At 41.9% G+C, this 27,177-nt stretch overlaps 2 protein-coding genes and 1 long non-coding RNA gene across 15 annotated transcripts in view; 2 read left to right on the forward strand and 1 right to left on the reverse strand.

The window, feature by feature from the left end:
• Window positions 1–285: 285 nt before the first annotated feature.
• Window positions 286–2,143, forward strand: LOC308474242. The gene is made up of 2 exons (XR_013984606.1): window positions 286–491; window positions 2,063–2,143. It is a non-coding gene; the product is annotated as an uncharacterized lncRNA (long non-coding RNA).
• On the reverse strand, window positions 2,032–23,337 carry LEFTY1 (left-right determination factor 1). Of its 11 annotated transcripts, none has more exons than XM_081000264.1 (7): window positions 22,724–23,337; window positions 18,975–20,330; window positions 11,099–11,243; window positions 9,200–10,179; window positions 7,226–7,469; window positions 6,330–6,569; window positions 2,032–4,769 (listed from the first exon to the last, which is right to left on the reverse strand). In XM_081000264.1, exons 4-7 carry the CDS (start codon window positions 9,465–9,467, stop codon window positions 4,430–4,432), a joined length of 1,092 nt encoding a protein of 363 aa, XP_080856390.1. In that variant the 5' UTR covers window positions 9,468–10,179; window positions 11,099–11,243; window positions 18,975–20,330; window positions 22,724–23,337; the 3' UTR covers window positions 2,032–4,429. The 11 variants fall into 11 exon arrangements, with proteins under 11 accessions (XP_080856390.1, XP_080856389.1, XP_080856394.1 ...); XM_081000263.1 differs by lacking the exon at window positions 22,724–23,337 and adding an exon at window positions 22,115–22,245; XM_081000268.1 differs by lacking the exon at window positions 22,724–23,337 and adding an exon at window positions 22,110–22,234 and having other exon boundaries at window positions 18,975–19,630.
• TMEM63A (transmembrane protein 63A) overlaps window positions 16,027–27,177 on the forward strand; it is a 32,900-nt gene continuing 21,749 nt past the window's right edge. Inside the window, exons 1-4 of one of the 3 annotated variants that reach the window (XM_081000152.1) lie at window positions 22,272–22,396; window positions 23,382–23,452; window positions 24,968–25,153; window positions 26,328–26,407. In XM_081000152.1, coding sequence (XP_080856278.1) covers window positions 24,977–25,153; window positions 26,328–26,407 — 257 coding nt within the window. In that variant the 5' untranslated portion in view covers window positions 22,272–22,396; window positions 23,382–23,452; window positions 24,968–24,976. Of the gene's footprint in view, window positions 16,158–22,271; window positions 22,397–23,381; window positions 23,453–24,967; window positions 25,154–26,327; window positions 26,408–27,177 lie in introns of those variants that run through there. The other 2 variants (XM_081000154.1, XM_081000153.1) reach the window with 2 other exon arrangements.

Raw genomic sequence — 27,177 nt, forward strand, 5'->3', positions numbered from 1 at the left:
ACCTAAGAATCCAACCTGATTTATGCTCTCTTTAAAGAAAATGCTTGTTTGCATTAATAAACAATCTTTTAGTAAGACTGGCCAAGGTTCAAAATGCAGCATGTCAGCTGAATGGAATAAAGGTTGCTGAACAAAACAAAAACAAAAACAAAGTGTGAATGCAGTGAATAATCTAATCTCTACATTTTAAACTTAGGTACTGTATAGACTGTCCAGCTTTAAGGGTTTGTGGAAACCAATCAGAACGGACCTCCCACCTTTGTGATATATGGTTTGAGGATTATGACTGGCTACCTTGCCCTGGGTGGGTGTCCATTGTTAAGCTTTCTTTTTGTTACCTACAGCTTTCAGACTATTCCCGGATCTGAAGTTCCTAATGCTAATAAAGGCAGAATCCTACTCAGTAATGACATATACTTTGGTCATAGGTCTGTGGGACAGCATCTGCTTTGGGATGCAAATCGCCCTAGTCAAATTCTCATGACCTCCAGGTAAGGCTGGGAAAATCCCCTACCTGCCAGTCAATACTGGATTTATTATCAGACAGCTTCCTGCATTCCTCTGTTCATCCCATTCCCCCTCATTGCTATCCAAAATACCAAACTGAATATATAGTGGGTCCTGGATCTGCTCAACAAGACACATATCTAGTGTCAACAATTTCAGACCTTGGTACTTTGCATTCAAAGGATGCGGCACAGGCCAATTTTCACATGATTTGTTCTATTGAACACTTGTGAAGTTGGCACCTGATACTGTTCTCTCTCTCTTTTTTTAATATACATTTTTATTAGTTTTTACATATATTTTCCAAACAGAACATATAATCTCATACAGCCTTTTGGCTATTTTAACCTGAGACTTCCATCAGCCATGTCTAATGATTTTTAAACTTCATCTCTTAATCTTACATTTGTTATCTGACCTAACCATTACTTTTAATAATCCATAACTTAAAATCCATTCTCATAAATCTTTTCTGCAATATTTCATATCGTTCTCCTTACAAAACTTCTTATAGTCCTACAAGCGTAGACAATTGATTACAATTGTCTTTCAAATAACTCGCATATTTAGTCCAATCTTTCAAGAATTTCTGGTCCCGCTGGTTTGGAATGCTCCCTGTCATCCAATTCTGCGTAGTCCATTAGTTTCATCTGCCATTCCTCTTTCGTCGGTAGTTCTTCCTGCTTCCATTTCTATGCCAGTAATACTCTTGCTGCAGTTGTCACATATAAAAACAGCCTGATATTGTTCTCTTGCCCAATTCATTGCCAACTTCCAATTTCTTTGCACGACACCAAATAGCATCATAGAAAACTTTGCTACAGTCACAATTAGGTTATAAGGAAATGTTTTGCGACTCCTTTGATCCCAGATCACAACTGGATGTGGAGATAGTGCAATGCATTCTGTAATTGCCTAAATGTAAGTGTGCTACTTGTGACAACAATATAGGGGAATGTCAAATTACTTTATGCTTTGGAGAGACAGTGTGGTGCAGTGCTTAAATGGCTAGGACCAGAGAGAACAGGGTTCAGATCTCCACTCAACCATCAAGCTCACTGGGTGACCTTGGGCCAGTAACTTTCTCAGCCTAACCTGCCTCACAGGGTTGTTGTGAGGCTCAAATGGGGAGCCACCTTGAGCTCAATGGAGGAAAGATGAGATATAAATGTAATACACGGAATAAATAAATTTCCTGCAGCCTCTCCACCACCACTTTTCTTACACTGCCATCTTAGGCATGTCTACTCAGAAGTAAGTTTCTCTAGGTTCAATAGAACTTACTCTCAGGTAAGTGAATTACAGCCAGTTCTACAGACTTATTCTGTTTGCACATATCCATCTGTTTTGCAGTCCCTTACAAAGATTAGATTTTAGCTCGTTTCTTGTTTTTATTTTTTTGTTTTAAATAGGATTATTTTAAAGCCTTGGAAGCCCCATTCAAAACAGACTACATTATCCAAATTATAAAACAGTTATCGTCTGTGTGCATATTTTTAAAGATTCAAATAAAATAATCCACTGTATTCATTGTATATTTTATTGTTTTTCCTAGTATGTCAAGATGTACAAAATTCAGGGGAAACTCATCAATCACATTGTTTGTATATTACAAATAAAGGACGAGATCCTGCAATCATATGGAGCAAGCATCCTTACACACAAGTCCCACTTATTACAGGGTTTCTGGCTCACTTTTTAACCCATAAGGTACATAGATCAGCCTTCTGATGGAGATAGCAAATAAGGACAGAGAATATATATGGATTCTATATTATTAATAGGTAAGTGCTTTTTATGATTCCTAAGATAGTTTGTGGTATAATAATATGGTCTGATTGTCATGGGCAGAATGTTGGTCATGGTCTGGGAGCAAGTTCAACTTAATAGTCAAATCTGCCAACCTCAGTTCACTATCTATAGATGGCCACAATCCAGTCAAAACTGACCACTTTTAAAGACCCATTGATTTCAACTGGAGATATTTAACTACACACTGTACTCTCCCACTAAAATCAGTGCAGCTGGGAAATGATGGGTGTGATCCAGGAAAGGTGACACACTTTTAAAACTCTTTTGGTTTCAGTGGGCAAGTGGGCTAACACAGCTGTTTATTGCAGCAGCCCTGGCTACAAGCTCCCCAGAGAAATGGTGCCTCTGGGGCTGGCCAGGGGGTGGCTGCGGCAGCTGCCTGGAGGACTCCCAAGGAGAGGCGAGAGGAGAGGAGGCTGAGGGAACATTGCAAAAGGGAGGGTGTTTGAAAAAGGGTGAGAGGCTTTCAGCTTGGCAGGCAAGGGTGACATAACTGGACTCCTGAGCCCCACAGGGGTGCCGCAGAAAGAATGGTATTGGTCAAGGGAGCCGTGCACTCAAAAAGCTTGAAAACCTCTACACTCAATACATCCCTTTACTTTTTCTCCACAGGAGTGAATTGCAGCCATTCACTGCCATGGGAGAAAGTTACACTGCACTCTGGGACACTGTTGCAAGTGAAGGTAAACCTGCCCTCCATCCCTGATACCAAGGGCTTAGTCTTTACCCACAGGGATCCTGCAAGAGGTGCTGTAGGACTCTGCTTGGAGGCACATGCAATTCATCTCAAAGTGCTCCTCGTAGGATGCTGTCCTCTCATCATACAGATGCCTATCCCTTGTTTTGATGGGTGTTTTGTTAGTAAGAAGAGGAGGAGGAGGAGTTTGGATTTGATATCCCGCTTTATCACTACCCGAAGGAATCTCAAAGCGGCTAACATTCTCCTTTCCCTTCCTCCCCCACAACAAACACTCTGTGAGGTGAGTGGGGCTGAGAGACTTCAGAGAAGTGTGACTAGCCCAAGGTCACCCAGCAGCTGCATGTGGAGGACCGGGGAAGTGAACCCGGTTCACCAGATTACGAGTCTACCTCTCTTAACCACTATACCACATGACAGAAGAACTGTCATGAAGGAGCAGTGAAAAATCCATCTACTCCAGCAATCTTTCTCTGGTGCTGACAGCTTTCAACTACAGTGGTGCCCCGCAAGACGAATGCCTCGCAAGACGAAAAACTCGCTAGACGAAAGGGTTTTTCGTTTTTTGAGCTGCTTCGCAAGACGATTTTCCCTATGGGCTTGCTTCGCAAGATGGAAATGTCTTGCAAGTTTGTTTCCTTTTTCTTAACACCGTTAATACAGTTGCGACTTGACTTTGAGGAGCAACTCATAGAACGCGGTGTGGTAGCCTTTTTTGAGGTTTTTAAAGACTTTGGTGATTTTTGAAGCTTTTCCAAAACTTTCCCGACACCGTGCTTCGCAAGACGAAAAAAATCACAAGACGACAAAACTCGCGGAACGAATTAATTTCGTCTTGCAAGGCACCACTGTATCATTAACAAACTGCTATCGCTCACTGAATTTGGGATTATATGCTACTTTGCTGCTCTGCCATGGAAAATGATAGCCCAGCAACAAACAAACAAACTCTCAGTAAATAGAATATAAGAACCCAGTAAGACCAAAGGCCAATTTAGTCCCGCATCCTGTTCTCACAGTGGTCAACCAGATACCTATGAGAAGCCCACAATCAGGACCTAATTGCAACAGCACTCTTCCCACTTGAGATTCCCAGCAACCTCTTGTACAAAGGCATCCAATCTGCAACAGTGGAGATAGAGCATAACCATCGTGGCCATGAAAGGCAGACATACAAGTTATATGCTGCAAAATTCCATCCAGATTGGAACAACCTGCATTTGCAACTGCAAAATTGTATACCTATGACAGGAGAGGAACCAAATTATTGTTCAAATGTATGAAGAAGACCGGCAACCGAATTCAGTGTGCCACGGGTGATATGTGGTTAGAATTAGGAGAACTAAACGAGGAAAAGAGCACCCTGTAACAGGCTACCTCTTGCCTTTCTGCCATTCTGTGTTTGGTGTGTGGCTAGACCGCTGCTATATGGTCCATGATGCAGCCACATTTTTCTACAATCATATTAGGGAACTCTGCCACCTCAATTTCAGTGTAGTTTCCCTTCTTGACAAGATACATCATGGGGAGCGGAGAGCTCTCCACCACAGCACAGGTTCTCTCTCCGTAGCCGAAATGGCGCAGCAAGTTCTTGGGTTGCCGGCAGCCACCCACACAGTGGTAAGCCTGGTAGCCGGCCGGCTCGATAATCCAATACTGTGTCCAGGTCAGCTCTCGGAAGTTGATGTAATGTTCCTGGCGGCAGCAGGTAGTCTTGTCAGTCAGGGTTCCTCCTTCACAATCTCCAGGTCCCCTGCCGAAAAGCAGATAGTTTTAGGTCTGAGATGTGGAAAGACCTGAGCTAGAGACAGTCTGGAGCTAACAAATGTTAGAACTGGCACAAACATGCTTATTCTTTTAGTGTTTAAGTGTTGGTATGTGTTTGATTGTCTACTACCCTTTTGAGGCACACATGATATCTTCCCACATGACTTCATACATACGTATCTTCACAACAACTATGTGAAGTGGGTTAGAAGGGCAGAGAAATCCAATCACCTCTCCTTATACCAAACTTGGGGAAGAAGGGTTGGGTTAGGTGGAGGTGACTCTTCTTCCAACTAAACCGACCTCCCACTGGCCAGTGCTGATGTTGTCAACTTTCCCCTTCTGCCCTCCAAATGTGTGGGTGGGCAGTAGGCCTAACCAGAGGGAGACAGTGGAAAGCCATGAAATGGAGTGTTCTGAAGGCAGAGAGGAGGCAGGGCTGAGCCGTGAACTGGACTCACTGCTGTCACATAACAACATTAGACCCCACTGTCCTGTCCCTTACCTGCACCTCTTGGTTGCCCTGAGCAGCAGGGGCGTGAATGTCCTGCTACTCCACAAAGCCCTGATACTGATGGTTTGGTTTGTACCCTAAGATGGGGGTGGGGAACCTGTGGCCCTCTGGATGTAGCCGGACTGCAACTCCCATCATCCTTAACAATACTAGCTGGGTCTGATGGGAGTTGGAGTCCATCAACAACTTGAGGGCCCCAGGTATCCCAACCCTGGACCAAAAGATGACAACTGATCCAGACTCAACCAGTGGTCTCCAGGTAAGCAGGGATTTGAACCCTGGACTCCCTGGTCCACTCTATCCACTGCATCATACAGTTTACCAATGATAAAATCTGTATTTCTCCCTAATAAAACATTGGGCACTGTTTTAATGAACCAAACATAATTTGTTTCACCTATTCTTTGTGTGTGTGTGTGTGTGTGTGTGAGAGAGAGAGAGAGAGAGAGAGAGAGAGAGATTCACTTGCAACACAATCCTAACCATGTCTACTCCAATGTAAGTCCTATTGAATTCAATGCAGCTTACTCCCAAATGGGTTAGGATTGCAGCCTAACCTTTTCTCTCTCTCTCTCTCATAATGGTTTGTGTGATTGTTTGTCTCCAGTATACTGCAAGAATGTAGCAGTAATCAGGAGCTTTTGGAAGAGATTAGTTGAATGTCGGGATTTTTGTGTACCACGGTATAGATAGCTGTATATCCAATGCAAACATTGCATCTTTTAAAAGCAATGCAAGGTGGATGAGTATCTCAAGATCAGTTCCAAAAGTACAATGGAAGTAAGTAGAGAGGTAATCTTAAGCAAAATTACCTGAGAGTTACTCCCACTAAACACAGCGAGGAAAGTAAACATTCCTATTGTCATGCTGTAGGATTGCAATACTGAGCAAAATCAACTGAGCTTACTTTTGAGAAAACATGGTTTGGATTGGGTTTAAGGGCTATCTAAACTGTGCCTGAGTTTGTCTTCAGTATTAAAGGGCAGAAATAAAACTCCCCTGTCACCAATATGATTAAAGTTTGAAACTTACCCATAGTCTTCCAGGTTAAGGGTATAAAGCACCAACTCAGGCTTGCCCAGTGCTTTGTCCGAAGGATCCTGAGAAGTAAAGTGCACACTTTTGGCCATTTCAGAGGCATAGCTGCCTAATCTTTCTCCTTCAATCCAGATCTCCAGGAGCATCGGCCCCTGCATCTTGGTCTTTAGCCAAAAATGCACTGCCTGGGTGACATCAAAATTCCTCCAGCCAGACTCCATAAGTGGAACTAACCTAAATGGACAAAAAATGGGTTAATAGTGGAGAGAGAACCAAAAATAAAAACACATATAGGGGGAGATATCTACTAGCTTTTTTATTCCAGAATAACAGACTGGAATTGAAAGAAAAACATTGGAATGAGTGAGAATACAATATCTGTTTTCAAACAAGGAACTGAACTAATAGGACTTTTGCCTGATCTCAGAGCCTATTCACATATTGCATTCTGAACGTGGGTGGAAAAGGCACCTCAATTTAAAAGGCAAAATAAAATTCACTTCGGATAGAAATGCTGCAAAAGCCTAGACTGCAGGCTCTTGATCTGAACTTCTGCATAAAGGCTTCCGTTATAAGTAACAATTCTTTATACACACCCCAGGGTGCATTAAGATGTATGCCTGACAATGAGGTAAACAGGTAAGCCCTGCTTTTGTAATTGCAGAGCAATAGATTAGGCAGACAAGCTCTTCAAGAAAATAACAATTATGATGATCATCTTAATAAATGATCTGATCTGGGAAATACTGTAAGGAAATGAAGACATTTTGAAAACCATGCACATATCTGAGAGAAGGCTTGCCCCCTCTGCCCTTGAAACAGCACTGCTGAGTGTGGTTCTATTCAAGTGCACCTCTCCTGAGCCATTAGATTAGACTCCTCCTTCATACCTGGAATCAATCAAAGAGGTCCGGTTGGTGCCATTCTCTTGGGGCTGCACCCAGTACACGCTCACCCTGGCATTCATGACTGGCCGATGAGATGGCTTGATGGGCAGGTGTTTCCTCTCCAGGGGCTTTTTGAAAAGCTTCAGCTCAGCCATGGTGACTTCGCTGTTTGCTGGTATCCTGCCTTCCATGTCGAAGATAAGTTTTTGACGGGTGGTGTCTGAATAGAGAATGTCTCCAGGAATATCTGTTACGCATTTGGAAACAACAGAAACACTTACATTCATCATAGTTTTCGTCTGTCACTTAAAAAAAAAAGACTTTCCTTTTATGTTACATCAGAATAGGGAGAGAAATCATCTGACCCGCCGGATATTATGGGACACCAACTCCTTTCAGCCCCAGCCAGCTGGTCCAGTGGTCAGTCCAACAACATCCGACTGGTCACAAGTTCCTCATTCCTGTGATAGATCAATCATATCTTCTTCATGTGCAACCCAGTGGATAAAGAGAAAGACAGTTTAATAGGTTGTTTTTTCCAGTTTGGGACATTTTGTATTTTGGTTCTGTATAAATGCAGGCTGTTATTTTAAAATAACAGAAAAAAAGGTTTTAAGTTATGCATCAGGAAAATCTTTTTAAGAAAAGCTTAGCACTGGAAGGAGTTGTCTACAAAAGATATGAAGTCACGTTGCAGTTACATTATTTACTGGACACCAGTTCTGAAAATATGGCAGATTGGTACTCAGTGCAAATCCACTCTCTACTGTTCCTCTGCAACTTCATCCCACACTGTTCCTCTCTCCCACCCTCCTGGTGATGGAAATATGTGCTAGTATGGACTGTGTCAACTACACAGCAGGAATCAGTAGGAAAGGCAACAGTTTACCACCACCACCCCAATATTTTTTTTACTCCGATTGCAATACTTTCTGCATTGCGAGCTTAGTACATAAAACACAAACAGAGATCATATAAAGGTGCCTCTGGTGCCTTTTTTCATTAAAAAGAAGAAGAGAGAATTGTACTAGATAATACACTAAGTAACCATGTGCTACATAGGCACTAGCATACTGAGTTGAATTGTGTCACACACTCCTCACACACTCCCTTGGTTGTTGAGAAATAGTACAACTCACCGTGTGGATGGAACCCATAAATAAGAGGTTCCCTATGCACTTAGAGCCACTGGAGTTAATGGTTAAACCAGCTACCATACAGTATATAGTCATTTTTTCCACTTAATGCCTATTTTAAACCTTCAGTTTTCCCCCTCCCCAAATGTACATTGCTGAAGCAAGCATGTCTGGTCTGGTCAATGCCTGGAGGGGTGTCATGTAGCTTGAAAGGTACATGTACAGTGCCTTCGGTTCCATCATGGAAGAAAGATGGAATATACATGTAAGAAATAGATAAAGGAAGTACAGATACAGTAAGCAGGCTAAGGAGTGGGCAATCCTACACCCACTTCCCTTGCAAGCCTCATTGAACTCAGTATAGCTTATTTCTTCGTAGGTATGGATAGGATTGCATTGTTACTTGAGAATATGTCTTTTTGACATATGGAGTAAGCACACTTAAGATTGTGCTGCCCTTCAGGAAAGGGATGCAAATTAATCCAGTGAATTTCTAATAGCAGATTAACTGTATGAATACCACTTGCAATATAATACATAATAACATGAAGCATGAGAAACTTATTCAAGAGGTATACATTCCCTGAAAATCAATCCTGTTTAATTGTTAAACAAGTCTATTGCACCACTTTATCACCACATTTAGGACAAATGTATTGTATATACAGAGAGACTTAAGCTGAACAATTAATCTTTGGGTATAAATTTAGGTCTGCATTTCTCAGAGATACTATTACAGTGATTTGCATAATAGTTATTACACAGCCTGAATCTATAAAATTCTAGACCAGATGCAGATTTCAGTTTTTTAGTTACTTGTGACGATAACAACAAAGTTTACCTGCATTGCCAGGAACTCCTCTCAGGATTCCAGCCAGACTTGGCATTGCTCTCCGCTTCTCTCGGCGGCGCTTCAGCATAGACATGTATTTATTCCTTGTATTTTCCGGAATGACCAGATTTTCCATGTCTGTCCTCTGAAGAGCAGGGACCTCAGGAAGCCCTAATTTATCCAGCAATATCTGTTTGAGTCCTTTCTGGGTAAATCCATTCGCAGTGGCAGCTATGATGAGAGCACAGGTTACCAAGCATCTGAGATTCACAGCCATCCTTTGCCTAGCTATCGGTGGGGAGAAGAGCCCCTAAATCTCTCTCTCTCTTTCTCTCTCCTCAGCACAAGCTGTTCTTGGCGAAGAACAGACAGCTCTGCAAGGTTTCAAGCTGCCTGAATGGGAAAGGGATCTAATGTGGTGGGTTTATATAGCAAGTCTGATCCCACTGGCATTACAAATTCCACAAGCAGAAGTGAGGCAGGGGGCTTGGAAGTGTTACATCCCCTTTGATACATCCAAGCTATAGTAACACCTTCCAGTGCATTTGAACTTAAAACAGAAATATTTAGAAGACTCTCTACACGTTCCCAAAGCTCTCTGTGGCCCTAAACAACTCAGGTTTCCTCCAGTCATTCTGTTGTTGTCTGCCGAATCTCCATGAAGGAAAAGACATGGCAACGTTATGAAGTGCGCTGTGACATCTTTTTTGTGCAGTAAATACATAAACTGGGCAGGGTGGGAGGTTTGAGAATAATTCTTGGACCAGTTAGCATTTGTAAATCACATCAATTGCTGTTATTCATAAGATTAATATTATCAGGTCCTGCTTCATAATCCAGAAAACCTCATGCAAAGTCTTGTGGATATCAGTGGAGATATATACGTACCAGTGTAGAGAGCAACTAAACTGCCTTTCTGCTGGGTGCGGATCTATGGTGTTCACATAGATAGCCAACGTGCTCAGTGCTACATGGATCACACAGAATTCCTTAAATTTGATCATAAAGATGGAACACACTATAACTTGTAACATATTAATTCTCCTAACAATAGCTACATTAAAAAAAAAATATCCAGAACAATCTCTCTAGTTCAAGTACTTTCTTTTGCCAAGTTAATGAATTACTACAGTTACACTGTTGTTGTTGTTGTTGCTGCTGCTGTTGCTTAATAGTCATTAATCATAACACTTCAGTAGTTTATCTCCTTGAACCAGGCAAGGTTGAATGTTAGATTTCTGAAACATACAGGTTGGACATTTAAGGCAGTATTCAACTACCACATCGTTTTTCAAGAGAAAAACCTGGTAAAATCCCATTACTGCAGTAATACCAATTATTACAGAAGACAACCATCTTTGAGAGGGAACAAAGCAACAATGAACTCCTTTCCTCGGGCGTTATTATCCTTTTACTATGGGGAACGTTTGCCTTGTTAATCTCTGTGACATTTCAATTCATAGCAAAAAAAAGCATAGTTACTGAAAAATTAAGAACATATGGAAAGCCCTGCTTGCTCATACTGCATATACACTATCATGCATGGGCGTTGCCAAGGGGCAGCTGCCCCCCCCCCAATCAATAAAAATAAATAAAAATGCATAACAAACTGAGGTTCTGCCCCCGCAAGAAAATGCCTGCCCCCCCTGAAAAATCCTGGCTATGCCCATGCTAGCATGTCCAACATCCTGTTCCCCACAATATCCAGCCAGTTGCTTATAGGAAGTCCACAAACAGAGCATAAGAGCAGCTGTTCTTCCTTCCTTAATAATAATACTTTTATTATTTATATGCTGCCCATCTGACTGGGTTGCCCCAGCCATTCTGTGCTCCACAACAACTGGTATTCAGAGGCATGCTGCCTCTCATCCTGTAGATAGCAAATACAAGATCACAGCTTAGCTTTACCTTCCATTAATTTGTCTAATCCCTTTTGGAATCAATTGGTGGCCATCGCGACATCTTGGGAAAGCAAATTCCATAACTATGCTCTGTATGTCGAAGTGCTTCAGTTTGTCCTGAATCTTCCACTACTCCGCTTCATTGGAAAATCCTAGTATTATGAAAGAGGAAGGCAAACTTGTCTACTTTTTCCACACCAACCATGGTTTTGAAAAACCTCTATCATGTTTCCTCCTTATTTCACTTGTTGCTAAACTGAAAACCTTTCCTCATACTTGCTTCAGCTTCCTGTTTGTTATTATTATTATATTGTTCTCTCTTTCCTTATTATATCCTTAAATTATATAAGGTTACCAGATTTTTTCCCATGAATCAGGGGACACTTTTCAACTTCAATGGATTTTGTCAGGGGACTGATTTGTAAATCTGGGGACTGTCCCCGGGAAACGGGGACGTCTGGTAACCTTACAACCCTGTGAACTAGGTTAGGCTGGACCACAACAGTGTATATGTGAAGTTAGGTTCACCCCCTTCCCTGATGTGCATTACTTTACACTTGTTTACATTGAACTGAATTTGCAATTTTGATGCCCTTTCATCTAGTTTGGAAAGATCCTTTCAGAGGTCTTATCAATACCTTTTATCACTCTAAATAATATGGTGTTTTCTATAGATTTGGCTACTTCACTGTTCTCCCCAAACTCCAGATCATTTATGAACAAGTTAGAAAGTTTCAGTCCAAATAAGGATCCTTGGAGGGACTTCACTTCTTACATCCTTTCAATATGAGAACTGTCAATTTATTACTACTCTCTGCTTCCTGCTTGTTAGTCAGTTACTGACCCAAAAGAATCTGTACTCTTATCCCATTATGTTTATTCAGGAGCATTTGAGCATCTAAGTGTACACTGTCAACCTAATCACCCCTATCAACACATGCCTGTTGACACTCTAAAAGGTTTTAGAGAGGCAGGACTTGCTTTTGCAGGCCATGCTGATTTTCCTTCACCAACACTTGTTCTTCCACACTCTCATTTACTCTGCATCAAGTGTGCTCCCACCACTGGTTTGAGAAGCTGTGTACACACACTAGCCACAATCCTGTTGTTTCTTATGCAATACTCTGTCTTGATACATTTCTCCCAAAACCAGTTTCAAACCAAAATGAGAAAAGGACAATCTACCTGAGTTTTAATTTGTAGTGTACTGTAATGTGTAATGTGTTCACAGCATAAGTGTTTGATGCTTTTATATTCAGCAATGCTTTCTATGAAAAATAAATTTCAGTTCATTGGAATGGTAGGTTTCCAATGAGGTTTTAATAAAAAGGAATGTACAATTCCAAACAAATGTAATATTTTTAAAAAAAAATTCACCATAATTGTAAAACATTGGTCATGACCTACTGTAGTCCTAGAGAGATCCCTTACATGGTAATTGTGTACTCACAAGAATCCCCACCACCACCTGACCATAATTATCACCTGTTTGCAGGAGCTTTGCTAGAGTCTTAAAGGACTCAGAATACAGACTCACAAAACACATTTGCATAAATGTAGAGCGTGCCTCTGGGCAAAATAAGATGGCAGGTGGCTTCAGTCACACCAGCACTGCACTTTGTAGCATGCCCAGCTGCCCTGTAAGCAAATAATTTAAGTTTTTTAAAGGGAGGGAAGGTGTCTTCCATGAGAGAATTTTGTACTGTGTGAAAGTAGCAGGATTTATTTGGATAGCCCAAACAGCATGATTGAAATGCAAACTTGCAATCTTGAACTGCACCTGTATTAGATGTCTCAAAGCCTGTGAAATAAACCCCCTGAATATTATTTTCTTTTAACCAATCTAATGCAGGATGAAATACCCAATCCTTAAGCATGGATACAAAAAGACCTTCATAGCCCATTTTCCAGGGAAGAGATCATAAAGCATTTTTGTGTATTCTGAAGGAATAGAAACAGAGTTATCTAATACAGCTAACTACTTTTAGAATCAGGAATTACAAAGCAAGCATGAACTTTGACTATTGCTGTCACCACAGAAGTACTCTACCCAAAAGTGTGAATGAAGTTCTGAATCACCTGCTCATTATTTTCATGGATTTAAGCGGTATGTGTTAAGGTCTGTTAAGCATTAATGATAAATACCATCTTCTGGTGGTGCCCCTAGATTAGAAAGTGCTTTCTTTCATGTCTGATGTCCAGTCTAATAGAAAGAAAACCCTTTAATGCCAAATGTGTATTGGAAGCAGATTTATGAGCTCAACAGGTAACGTAAAATTATTAGGCAAACAGTTGAAGCTCAGTTAGAAAGAAAAAAATGTGGATTGAACTCTTTTTCACACAGTGGTGATTATCTCCTCCAATTGCTGGATTTACTATTCCCTTTTTGTCATGCAAACAAGAAAAGGCAGGCATTTTATAGGAGCTCCTTCTGTGTGATGTGTATTGGAATCTACATGGTGGATTTAAAATGTCAGACAAGGGATTTAAAGTGTCTGCAAAGAATGAAATATAAGAGAACCAGCCAAAGACTACATGTAAAGTTTATAGTGGTCATTTCAGCAAATGTAAAACTAGTTTTTGCTATCTAACCATACCATAAGGATCACCTGCTTTGTTGCAGGTGTGTATTTGCATAACGACCGCATTCTCTTTCATCAATAAATCCTAAGTGTTAAGTGGGAAGTGTGATAGGCTCAAACCTAATTGTAAAGATAAGCATTTCAAACACATCTGCAAGAGAAAGTATGACAGCATATTTGCTAGAGGTGGCTAGTGCCTCAGTTTATTTAATCTGATATTTAATCTTATGTTTTCCATAGTGGTCAATGGGCCATGTTACAAGATAGGCTATACCAAAGTTTACTGCATTGGCAGGAATGAGATGCAACCAAGCCAGACTTGCAGCAAAATGAATAATCCTTCAATACTGGAAAGTCCAGACCACACCAAGTGAAGAAAACTGGATACAGGACCTCCTGCAACTACTGTACAAGATTATATTCTATAAACTACATAAAATCAAGCTTCTGGGAAATTGGAAGTGCATTTTTGGATCTCTTCACTGAGTAATACCCACAACTAGAAACAGTGGGAGGCACAGGGCAGCGAGGCAAACCTGCCTGACTTAATGGATGTTAATCTAGGACTACGGCAGAGCACTGCTGACATTCATTCATCCTAACCTTTATCTAGGCATGCAAACCTGAATACTGTATAGCAGGCATAGGCAAACTCGGCCCCTCAGATGTTTTGGGACTACAACTCCCATGATCCCTAGCTAACAGGACCAGTGGTCAGGGATGGTGGGAATTGTAGTCCCAAAACATCTGGAGAGCTGAGTTTGTCTATGCCTGCTGTATAGCATGCTAGATAACTGAATGTCAGAGATGAAGATGCTGTGTCATTCATATTAGATTTATTGTTTGCTTTTTTGCTCCAGGCAACGCAAAGTGACTTAGAAAAGAGGAAGCAAGAACGAGGTCAGGTGGAGGGAGACTAAGGGACTGTACTGTTACATTACAGTGGTACCTCGGGTTAAGAACTTAATTCGTTCTGGAGGTCTGTTCTTAACCTGAAACTGTTCTTAACCTGAGGTACCACTTTAGCTAATGGGACCTCCTGCTGCTGCTGCGCCGCCGCCGCCACACAATTTCTGTTCTCATCCTGAAGCAAAGTTCTTAACCTGAGGTACTATTTCTGGGTTAGCGGAGTCTGTAACCTGAAGTGTCTGTAACTCGAGGTACCACTGTATATGAATGTGAAAAACTTAATAAACCATGCACTAAAAACAAACACTAACTATAGTATTTAAACTTTCAAGCTTCAAAAACCACTGTTTGAAGTTGGTTTGTTTTAAATAAGCCACAGGTTGTCAGGCATGACAAAGCAAACCGCAGTAAGTACGTATGTAAAAACGGAAGAGAAAGTTTTTGAACTCTTCCTCACACCATGTAGGGGGAGGAGGGAGCACAGGAGTCTCAATGTGGTCTATGAGGCTGTTTTCCCCAAACCATGTCCACCTGTGCCACACCTGACATCATTAGGGGAGCTAGAGATGTGGCTGGATCAGTGGCCAGACTGAGCTCCCTGCAGGGAACTTGCCGACTTCCCAAACACCCAATAGTCAACTCTGAATACTGGAAAGGGCTGCTTTCCCCCTTAGAAATTATTCTGATTGTCAAGATTTGCTTCTGAAACCCTTCTCAGAGTGTTCTTGCTTGCAGAGGTTAGATGAGGATTGGGGAGGTGGCCTTTTCACAGGAGGTATCATGTGCTTAGAATATCCTCCCTAGGCAGATCTGTAAGATAACATTATCATCTTATAGACAACAGGTTAAGATACTTTTTCTCTCTAAGGTTTTTATAATGATCAGCAGTGGTTCTGCTCTTTTCATCCGATTTTTTTTTTTTTTTTAAACTGCTCTGCTCACCCTGGCAGCAACTTCTTTGGTGGTCTTAGGTGTATGTAGGTTTGATTCAACTGTATAATTTTTATTGTAAGCCACTTTGTTTTTATTTAAAATATTTATATGCTGCTTTTCTATTTAAAAATCCAAACATTTTCATAGAGAATCAAGTGAGGGTATTATTTGCTACAACCCTCCTCCTGTGTAAATTTAAGAAGAATTTGCATTATTTGTCCTCAGGGATTATACTTCTCCAACATGGAAACCATGTGTTCAATACATAAAATGTGGCACATTTCAAGTCACTGTTACTGCAGACCGAGTTTTTTCTTCAAGTAGGTTATATGAAATAGTGCATGTTATTGTACGAGTTAGTGGACATTACCTATATCCCATCCAACTGCACTCTGCTGCAGAAAATCGTGGGTCAGATGTTTCAAATTATTTGCACTTAATTATGCTTTAAATTATATTGCAGTGTGCCAGGGTTTTCTGCAGAAAAGACCTTTCTATGGCACTTTTTAGAATAGGGAACAAGAAGCACAACAGCTTAATTACTTTCCTTCAGCTAGCTATTGCTCACTTCCTCTTTCCTCAGGAGTTGCATTTAGTTTTGCTGGTTGGAGACAAGACGAAAGTTCAGCATACCAAGACCTGGTAAGCATTGCCTGCCTGACTTATGTATACAAACATAGTTTACCAGAGCAATGAAAGACAGCCAGATTATTGTATGTATATTGTTGGACTGCTTTTTATTATTGCTATTTTATGATTGCTATTTTATGATTGTTAAATTACATCTTGTTCTATCAGTGATATATGCTTCCTGAGGTTGCATTCCTTTAACAGGGATCTATGTTATATGCCATTTTAAAACGGCATATAACATAGCTGAAGATCTATACAATTAGAAAATGATGTAGAATGGTGCAATGAGAGAGGCTTGCTATGGATTTCAGAAGGGGGTGGATTACACCTATAATTCATTGGCATGCAAGTAGGTTTTTTGAATGCGACTAATTTGACTAAGCTCTTGGTTTCCTCTTACATCTTGTGGCTTCAATTTGCACAGGTTAATTATGCATTGCATAAGAAAAGTTCTTCCTATAATTAGAATTCTGTTGACATTTAATTTCTCCATGTGTCTCTTGTTCCAACAAAGGAAAAAGTAAATGCTGCTCTATTCATTCCCACCCCCTTTAAAGGTCCTTCCGCAAATAACAGCAACTTCTACTAGGTGTTATTTGGATACATTAATAAAGACCTTCAAAGGCAGAGCCTGTCACAAACCTCATGCAAGTAAAATACAAGGTGATTTGCATTTCTAAATTTCCTAGAAGGTGCTGGCTCCATCACCTCAGCCAAAATACATATTAAAGACCAATCTAAATAAGAATTGTGGAGAAAGTCTCCTGCTAAAGACCTGCGAGATGGTTAGTGCAAAGAGCTTTAATTCTCCAACTGTAAATTAGGAAAGAGGTGGCACTTTGCTAGATCTTGGCCAAAAAATTACAGAGACTGCTGTAACATTTCCAACAAATATATTGTATGAATAGTACATACGCTGACGGTTACACATTATTAACAATAATATCATTTGAGATTCTGGAACAGTTGCTTGAGTTAAGTGACAGAACCTTCCATACGCAGAGGATTTAAAAAAAAAAAAAATTTACTCAAAGTATGTAGTACTTTGGTGTTCACAGAAAGTATAACTTCTGTTTCTCTCTCTTAGTTGTGAATATATCTAGGCCCCGCCACACAAATGCTATCTTTCCTTTTACACTGGCTCAGTTCCTACATGAACTCTAGAACTCAAGATCCAGCAATTGTATGAAACTTGTGTATGACATAATGAAAAAGTCTTAAAGACTTTAAAAATGTCCAGGGGTCACAATAAAGCTCTTTGAGAAATTAACATATATTAACTTCCCATTTATTAAAGCTGGGGCTCACCCAGTGGGAATTGCTGTACTCAGGATTTTCCTGTACATGTTTGTTGTATTTATGACACAGCCAGATTTACCTTCCATTATTCTTTAAAAAATGACTTTCCTATATTTTAAAAAAGTAATATTTAATACATATAGTTAAATCAGCTATGATAAAATTATAATAATTAAAAAGAAGGCAAAACTAAGTTTAGGTGTGTGTATGCAAGTGGTAGCTTGAGGGTCAGTATTTCTAGGAACCATCTCTTCAAGCCATTTAGGGCCAAACTATGTGAGATTACGGAGCTCTCACATGTTCAAAGGGATTTAACCTCTTTTACCTCTTTACTAAGATCTTACAATATGGAGATTACACATGTTCAAAGGGACTTTACCCCTCAGGCTCATATATACTCTTTTTAACCTGGGATGGGGAAGCTGTGCTTGACTACAACTCCCATAATATCTGAGCATTAGCCTAGCTGGCTGGGACTGATGGGACATGGAATCCAAAGACATCTGAAGGGCCACAGCCAGTTCCCCATCTGTCTTAAACAGACAATCTGAATTAAACACATTTTGAGCAATGACAATTTCCATTACCAGTTCCCAATAAAAAATGACCTTGCAGCACACTGTAAATGCATCCAAGAAAGCCATGCAGAGCTATCCTGTTGTTGCTTATACTTTCCCCAGGCTGCGTTAATTTACAAAATACTAGTCACATGCTTAGTTGCAAGACAGAAGATTGACGTGACTGCTGTTTGATAAAGGATGACTCAACAAATATGTTACCCATGTGCTAGGAGAATGCACACTCTCTATATGTGATAAAGGTGGTGGCAAGGCCTGGGAGCATTGCAGAGAAAGAAATAACTTCTAAGAATGCAGCACTGCTTGGTGGAAGCAGCAGCAGGAGCAACCACCCTATAGAAATGAAGTATAAAGCAAGTTCAGGGAGGCAAAGTAACCAACACAAAGATGTAACAATGAAAGAAACTAAAATTGTGCAGAGTCGGGTAAGAATGCGGGGTGGGAAAAGAGGGGATTTATGGGTGAAAATTTCTGTGCCAGCTCTTTCATTTTGTGCTTTCAGTTACTACAAATCTGGAATTATTTTATCATACTATTCTGAACTATAGCCAGCGCCATTGGGAACATGCCTGAATGAAGAGAATCCAAGAGACATATTCTGCAGAGAGTATATGGGATTATAGTAGAATTCTTCTGTGGTCTGGTTTGGTCCTGTTTTACTAATGTAGGGGTGTGGGGACTTGTGGGCCCCCAGATGTTGCTGAATTACATCTACCATCACATTTCCCAATCAGCCATGCTAGATGAAGCCAATGGGAGTTGGAAGTTAAACCCCATCTGGTGGGCCAGATTCCCCACTCCTGTGCTAAAGTCATTCCTTTGGGGGGATGGAAGCAGGCATCTCTCTATCTTATTAAAATAATGTAATCGTACAACATTTCCCTTTCACATCCTTTTGCTGCCTCTAGCTACACTGCATATGTCACACCAACAAGAGCTCTCTGCCTACCTCAAAGAGAAGCACTATCCTGTGTTCACCGCATTGGGTATGTTCTGTGAGATTATCAGTGGGAACTCACGCTGCCTTCCTAAAGTGCAAAGGAGGTGTGAATTAAATTACTGTCACTGCAGAGCTGTTAACAACACGAGCATCTGTACTATTAAAATTAGAACTGTACAAATGGAAGCTCACAACAAAATGCTCCCATTCAAAGTTCTAAGCAGCTTGAAGAAGAAAAGAGTATTGTAGTGTTGTGTGCGGATCAGGTAGCTAGGGTCAGATAGCAGCGGAGCTTTCAGAAAAGAGAGCAAGGAAAACAGACAGATTTTTTTCCCTGTCGTGCATGCATGAAACCTTTTAATATTGCCATGTGATTAAAGAATTTGCATACAGGATTGGCTTCCAGGCCTGAGTGTTGTTGTTGACATCCATCTGTCTTGGGAGACAATGAAGTGCGCCTTGGGAGTAGAGTGAAACCGTTTGAGAGTTACAGCACCTGCTGTGGTTGTAGAGACTGATAAGGGAGAAGCTGCTGGGGCAGATGAAGGCATCCGATTGTGCTGATGCAGGTGTACCATGGCGTTTCTTCTTTCTGCGCTCCTCCCAGCAGCGGTCATTCCTCCTCTGGCCATTGCTGTGGATGCATGACGTAACTGTCTCAGGCACTGCAAGGGATTCCCACACAGTGGGGTTAATGTAGCCAGTCACGTTTGCAGATGTCTTCATAAGAGAGTTGGTCTGCCAACAGGCCTTGTGCCTGAAGCCAGCTCCCCATAGAGCACGTCCTGGGGGATCCTGCCATCTTCTATTCTGTAAATATGACCAAGCCAGTGCAGGCGTCACTGAGACAGGAGTGTGAATATGCTGGGAATGTGGGCTTGATCATATTCACTTGTTTGAGACTCTGTCCTGCCATGCAATGCCCAAAATCTTCCTGATGTAGTGCATGTGGAAGGCATTGAGATGTTGCTCCTGGTGAGTGTAATTTGCCCATGACTTACTACCATAAAGCAGTGTACTCAACATGCAAGCCTGGTAAACCTTTGTCTTGGTAATGGTAGATCTGGGCAAAAACATTTTGTACAGCATGTTTTGAATGTCAAGTTAATTCAAATTCTAAGTAATAATAGCAAAATCCAATAGATAATACAGGTGCCTTCTGAGACCAAACTGGTCTGGGCTACAGCCTAATGTTCATGTAACAGGAAAGACTGGCTTGCATCTGCTCAGTATTACAGATGAGTGCAAAATTCTGATTTGTACGGTACTTGTGTAATATTCTCACTTTATGTTATGAAGGTACATGTAAAGCATCAATGGTTTACATCTAAGAAGCATAATGTGTGACGAAAACTTCAAAAGGATCTGGAAGTAAAGTGTCAAGAAAATGAATTAGATCTATTAATTAGGGTTTCAACAGGAAAGCATTTAACAGCTAATCTGGCCACAGTTCAACATTCACCACTCAGAAAAAACAAAATGCCTGTGTAGTGGAAATGTTGTGACCACAGGGAGCAGTTATGTAAGTGGTAACTCCTCTACCACCTGCTGCCCAAAATGTTGAGGATATGTACACCCTACAGAGGCGCTGACCCACAGAGGATAATCCTGCTGGGAAGGATAAATGGAAAGGTGAGGTTTATCTGAAATTTGTATGTACTGGTGTCCAGTAATCTAAGCCACATATGAAGAAAGTCACACAAATGCACTTGCACATTTAGTTTCCTTGGGTGTTAAAGAGCTGTTCAGGGGATATGTGGTATCTTCAAAATAAAATTGTTAGAAGGATTTAAGAGAGTCTTGACCAATGTCACAGACACTATGTTTTCATTTATTCCCAGAAATGAAAAGTGCTTGCTAACTAGTGAGCAAATGCGGCTTTTGCCACCAGAAAAACAGTGCCAAACAAAACTAATTCTGTTCACAAATTGAGGAACAGATGGGCTTACAGTGATTAGTTGTAACCTTGTGTTTGTGCTGTGGGGTGCAGCAGGGCGCTATTCTGTCTCCAATGCTATTTAACATCTATGTGATGCTGTTGGGAGCTATCATTAGGGGATTTGGAGTGAGGTGTCATCACTATCCTGATGACATTCAGCTCTATTTCTCTGTAACATCTGAATCAGGAGAGGCTGTGCAAGACCTGGATCAGCGCATAGGTGGGCTGGATGAGGACCCATAAACTAAGCTTGAAACTTGGCAAGACTCAGACAAAGAACATTTCCCAGGTCTCAGAGACCGACCAGTTACTTGCTCTGAATCAACTTGTACTCCCTCTAAAGGAGCAAGTTTGTATTCAGGAGGTGCTCCTAGATCCTATCACTGGAGGCTAGAAGCACCTTTTACTAGCGTTAGCTGGTAAGAAAGACAGCTGATGAGACAATTTTTTAGTTTGTCTTGAATCTTCCAGCGTTTAGCTTCCTTTAATGGTCCTGAGTTTTAGGATCATGGGAGAGGAAGAAAAACTTCCTCTTATACAATTATGCATGTTGTGGAGAAAATGGATATCTCTCTTCCCACCTTAATCAAAATACACCACAATCCTAACCATGTTTACTCAGAAGTAAGCCATACTGAATTAAGTGGGGATTATGTCCAGATAAATGAAGTTAGGAGTGCTTTTGAGCATGTGTAGGTTGTTTCCCCCACACCACTAGGTAGAACCACCAAATCCAATTCCAATGAATTTGAAGGGATGTGACCTTAAATAAAGTCACAGAGCTTCTCCTTTCAGGTAGGTAGCTGTGTTGGTCTGACACAGTCCTATCTATCTATCTATCTATCTATATATTGTCCAGTAGCACCTTAGAGACCAACTAAGTTTGTTCTTGGTATAAGCTTTCGTGTGCTTGCACAATTCTTCAGATACCTAAATGTGCATGTGCACGAAAGCTTATACCAAGAACAAACTTAGTTGGTCTCTAAGGTGCTATTGGACAATTATTTATTTATTTATTTATATATTTCGAGAGCTTGTGAAATACTCGCATCTTCGTAAAGCCTGCAAACGGCAACAGACCTATACTTGAAAACGACGCTTGCGTGTGTGTGTTACCAGTTACCAGCGAAGCAGCAGCTGCCTTGTTTCCTCCCGCCGCACCTGCGAAGAATTTACAAAGGCAACGACCACAGCCTCGTTGTCACCTTACAGAAAGCGGGCGGAAGCACGTCGGCGCGCGGCCTGCCGGTGGTGCCTCAGGGCGTGTCCGCCAGGGAAGGCCGTTCTCCTGAGGCCACAACAAGGCTCGTCGCAGGTGGAGGGAGAAGACTCACACCGAGGAGCGGTGGGCAGGGCAGGGCAGGGCAGGGCCTGGTCCACATAACGGGGGCGCATGCGCGGCTCGGGCAAGTCCTCTGTTGCATTCGCGACGGGGGCGGGGCGGGGTCACCTGCGCCCTGGTCGTTCCCACTTAGCAGAGCTGGTGGCTCAGGTAACGGAGGACGGGGCCATTTCTGGCCCAGGGGTTGTGCGTGGCGGTAACCGGGCGGGCTTTCCTCCTCGAATTAAAGCAGAGGCGCCACCCGTGGCCAGGAGGTGGGAAGGTGGGGGGGGGGTCCTTTGCCCCTGCCCAGCAGGGAGAGCAACTCCTCTTCGGCTGCTTCCCAGCCACTTCCTGCTCTCTTAAAGTGTGTGTGAGTTGTGTCCAAGGTGTGTGGTTTCTTTGTGTGTGTCTCCCCGGCACCCACCTAAGCCTCCCTCCCGGCTCCTCTTCCCGGCCCCTTCGACTTCAGGCAAGTCCCCTCCGCCCTCTCTTCACCTGGCTTCCATTTTCTCTTTATTATCAAGTGGAGGCGACTTCCCTGGTGAATTGTGCGTCTCTGAAACAACTTACTCGCACTCTTTCGCCACCTGTAGTTCTACTCTCGAATGGGCCCGTTATTTTATGGCCACCTTTTGTTTTACAACTGTTTTTTTAATGGCTTCAGAGGCCCCGAGTCTATAACAGCTGTATGAGTTGGCAGAAATCCAGCCGCTTTCCTGGTGCAGGTGGGTGGGTGGGGAGAAGCTGCCCAGTTAAATTTCAGCAGGTTCTGTGGGTGCTAAAGCACAGGCCCTCCCCTGCCAGGGGGAAGGGGAGGGTGGCAGCCCTAAACTTCTGGGGACGAGGGAGGGGCAATTTTAGACCCTTCATTCCTACTTATCGTAGGGTAGACGCCCACAGTTTCTTAATATATCAGAAGTTAAGTTGGGCTGTGATCTAATTTCTGAGCCTCTCCCAAGCACCTGCACTGGGCAGGCTATTGCTGGTTGACATTTGTTGATAAATAAAATACCTTATTCTGTTGAGGGAAGTTTGGGCAGGCTTGATAATTGCTGAGATGATGTGTAATTATCAACCGCTAGTGATAGATCTGGGATGGCTCTCTTCTGCCCTCTGCAGGTCGTAGACTGTCCTGAAATTATTTTTGTTGCAGGCAAATCAGAATTTCAGAAACAGAAGGGCCTTCATTGTCCTATGTTACCTCTCTTGTGGAGCTGTGATTTGGTGGGTAAAATAAGCGCTGCTTTCTGATTCATTCCCTTGAAATTAAATTAATGTGTGGGATGACAGGATGCGAACAAGTTTCATCTCTAAACCAGTGTTTCCCAAACTTGGGTCTCCAGCTGGTTTTGGACTACAACTCCCATCATCCCTAGCTGCCAGGACAAGTGGTCAGGGATGATGGGTACTGTAGCCCCAAAACAGCTGGAGACCCAAGTTTGGGAGACATTGATCTAAACAGATAATCCACCCGTCAACTTGCCTGTTAACCATGAACTGCATCTGTTTTGGAATGAGGCCTAACATCATAGAACTTTGTAAAGAACATATTGGATGTCTTCATTTGGATGGTTTCTTGTTTACACTGTAAAATTACAACTGTGAAAACTTAAAGTTCCTTCATAAGAATGTAAAATCTGATTTTACATCAGATTTTGCTTTGCCACTTGCTGTGAGCTCTTAAATAATTTTCTCTTTGCATTTATCTTTAGATGATTTGCCGATACATGCACAACTTCATGATGGCTGGTTGTCACCTACAATTTAAAAGACTATTCAGTTGTTTATAGCAGCTGGATGGGGCTGAACCAGTTTCCTTCATGCTTAAAGCGTGAAATTATGAATATGTCTAAAACAGTTTAAGGTATTGGATAGCTTTGATACTTGGCTTTGCCCTGAAAAACCTCTGGAACAGGTCTTCCCTTTTGGGGCTGATTGGCAGTTTTGAGAGTGTGCCGTGGGCATCACCCCACCTGCTTGTCACAGTCCTCTAGGTCACTGCTTCACCCCAGCAATTGAAGCATAAACACTGGGGTGCTTTGCTTTCTCATGTGGTTTGGATCAAGGTTGGATCCGGTTGAATTAAAACTTACTCTCTTGAAATTTTTTACATGCAGAGATTTTTTACATGCAGTCCTCCAGAACTACTATAAAATTAATACTTGTGTTGAGGACTACATTCCACAGTAAAAATCACAAATCTGGTGCCTGCCAGTGCCAACCGCAAAAGCATACTTGAGGACCTTTATTATTTTTACATAGTATATGGACACAGAGGTGACCTATTATTTGGTGGTGGTGAATTTCAGTCTCTGTTACTCTCCACCCCTGTGTGATATATATGAATGAGAGAGAATGATAGGGGAGATTCTATGGGGGCATTTTTTGTGTCATAGCTGAGCTAGAAAATGACAGATCTGTGGTGTTTACAGTTCCATCCTGCTGCAGGCTTTTCCCAATTCAGTCCTTTCATACTAATTCCTTCATGACTTGGGCCTTGATGGTATAGAACATAGAGGTAGGACTATAGTGACAAAGTACATACTGGCAATAAAAGCTTATGTTTTGATTGTTCCATTGAACTGTTCCAAAGCTATTTAAGTAATGGAGAATAGTTGTTGTTATTAATATAGATTTTGCTTCAGCCATTCTTTTCTGACTTTTGTTGCTCTATATATTATCTATATATATAATGTTTTCCTGCCTGCTGTAACTTGCCCTATGATTTTGTTTTCTAAGTGAAACAACATGATTCCATTCTTTGGAGATTTGTGGCTGGCTCACTCATGGAATGGGACTAAAACAGATTACCGTGGTGGCAATGGATCCTACTGCTACAGCAGAGCACGGGGAAGTACTGTGCTTCAAGGCGTAAGCTTTGGTGGAGTCCCTATTGTCCTTCTGCTCGATGTTACTTGCTTTTTGGTAAGTTATTTTTAGGAGTCTCAGTTTTTGCAGATAACTGCCTCTTATAAAATCCCCAAGTTCCCAAAACAAGGTCTGAGGAAGGGCCTGGTGGGGCAATGGTGAGGCTCAAGAAGTATGGTCAGTGTGCCATGTCAATTGAGCATGTGTGTTAAGACAAGTCCCAGAATCCTCTGCAAAAAAGAGAAGCTCTATGGCGGATATGTAGAAAGTGTTTCCTGTGAATAAGCTGGACTTAATGTCCAATCCAATAGGGCTTGTGTTCTTAAGGGTGAATCATCATGTAATTTAAAGGTAAAGGGACCCCTGACCGACCGTTAGGTCCAGTCGCGGACGACTCTGGGGTTGCGGCACTCATCTTGCTTTATTGGCCGAGGGAGCTGGCGTACAGCTTCCAGGTCATGTGGCCAGCATGACTAAGCCACTTTTGGCGAACCAGAGCAGCCCACGGAAATGCCGTTTACCTTCCTGCAGGAGCAGTACCTATTTATCTACTTGCACTTTGATGTGCTTTCGAACTGCTAGGTTGGCAGGAGCAGGGACCGAGCAACGGGAGCTCACCCCTCGCAGGGATTCAAACCACTGACCTTCTGATTGGCAAGCCCTAGGCTCTGTGGTTTAACCCACAGCGCCACCATCGTCATGTAATTTAACCTGCTGAAATAGATGAATCCTTTGTCTTGCACAAATGTTTTTCTTCCCTTCAGACAGACTGTGCTGCAAGATCTGGCTTGTCCTGACCAATAAATATATATGGAGGGGATGCAGAATAAGTGTGTGGTCATCTTTGGATAATAGGATTTGCAGCACTTTCCTTTTTTTTAGTCTCTTTAAGATGGGAGCATATAGTAGTTGCCAAACTATATTTCAGAGTACCATGTCAGAATTACCGTAACATGTGTTTGTCTGAATTCTTTCTTGTCAAGCTTAAGACAGGTATTTCCCACCCTTCACAGCACATGTTTTATTCTTTTTTCTCTAAAAAAAGGCCCTGTCCAATACTAGCCATAAGCTACGGTACTTTCTGGTGTTACAACAATAAAAATCCAAAGTTTTTGTCAAGTATGAAAAATTTGGTCCTGGTGCTCTTTTGGCGCTGTCATATCTGAAGCCAGCTTAACATGAAATAACGAAACCTTATGCCTCTGAATGAATATTACTTCTTTTCTTTTAGATTTTATTGTTGGTATTTTCTTTTATAAGAAAAAGATTCTGGGATTATGGTCGTATTGCCCTGGTATCAGAAGCATTGAGGTAAATGTTTATTTATATAATGCTTTTGCTTATTGCATTAATATTCTTCTCCAAGGAACTTGAGGTGGTATACATACTTCTCCCCTCCCCCACTTTATCTTTGCAGCAACCCTGTGAGGTAGGCTAGGCTGAGAGACAGTGACAGGCCCAAGGTCACCCAGTGAACTTCATGGCCAAGTGGGGGATTTGAACCCCAGCCTCTCAGGTCCTAGTCCCAACACTCTTAACTGCTACAGCACACTGGCTCTCAAGATGAAGAAAACATGAGTGTCAAAATGTTACAGTGGCCCCCACAGAACATTGGTAGATACAGAGGGCATAGTGCCATGCTGTTGGTGACCAAGGGTGGTATCCAACAAAAAAGTAGCTATGTTAGTGCAAGGACTTCTGGCTGTGTGATGCAACGTATCATTTCCCTTCTCTCGCCATGTGCCCCTGCCCCCCAGAGCAGACATGTAGGGAGTGTGTGAGCAGAGAAACTTACTGCCCCATGTAACACTTTGGTATACAGTGGTACCTCAGGTTAAGTACTTAGGTCCGTTCTTAACCTGAAACTGTTCTTAACCTGAAGCACCACTTTGGCTAATGGGGCCTCCTGCCGCCGCCGTGCCGCTGGAGCACAATTTCTGTTCTCATCCTGAAGCAAAGTTCTTAACCCGAGGTACTATTTCTGGGTTAGCAGAGTCTGTAACCTGAAGCGTATGTAACCTGAAGCGTATGTAACCCGAGGTACCACTGTAGTAGGCATTGTCATAGACCACAAACACCAA

This window comes from Podarcis pityusensis (assembly GCF_964106645.2).
Source record: "Podarcis pityusensis genome assembly, chromosome: 3".
Lineage (NCBI taxonomy): Eukaryota > Metazoa > Chordata > Lepidosauria > Squamata > Lacertidae > Podarcis > Podarcis pityusensis.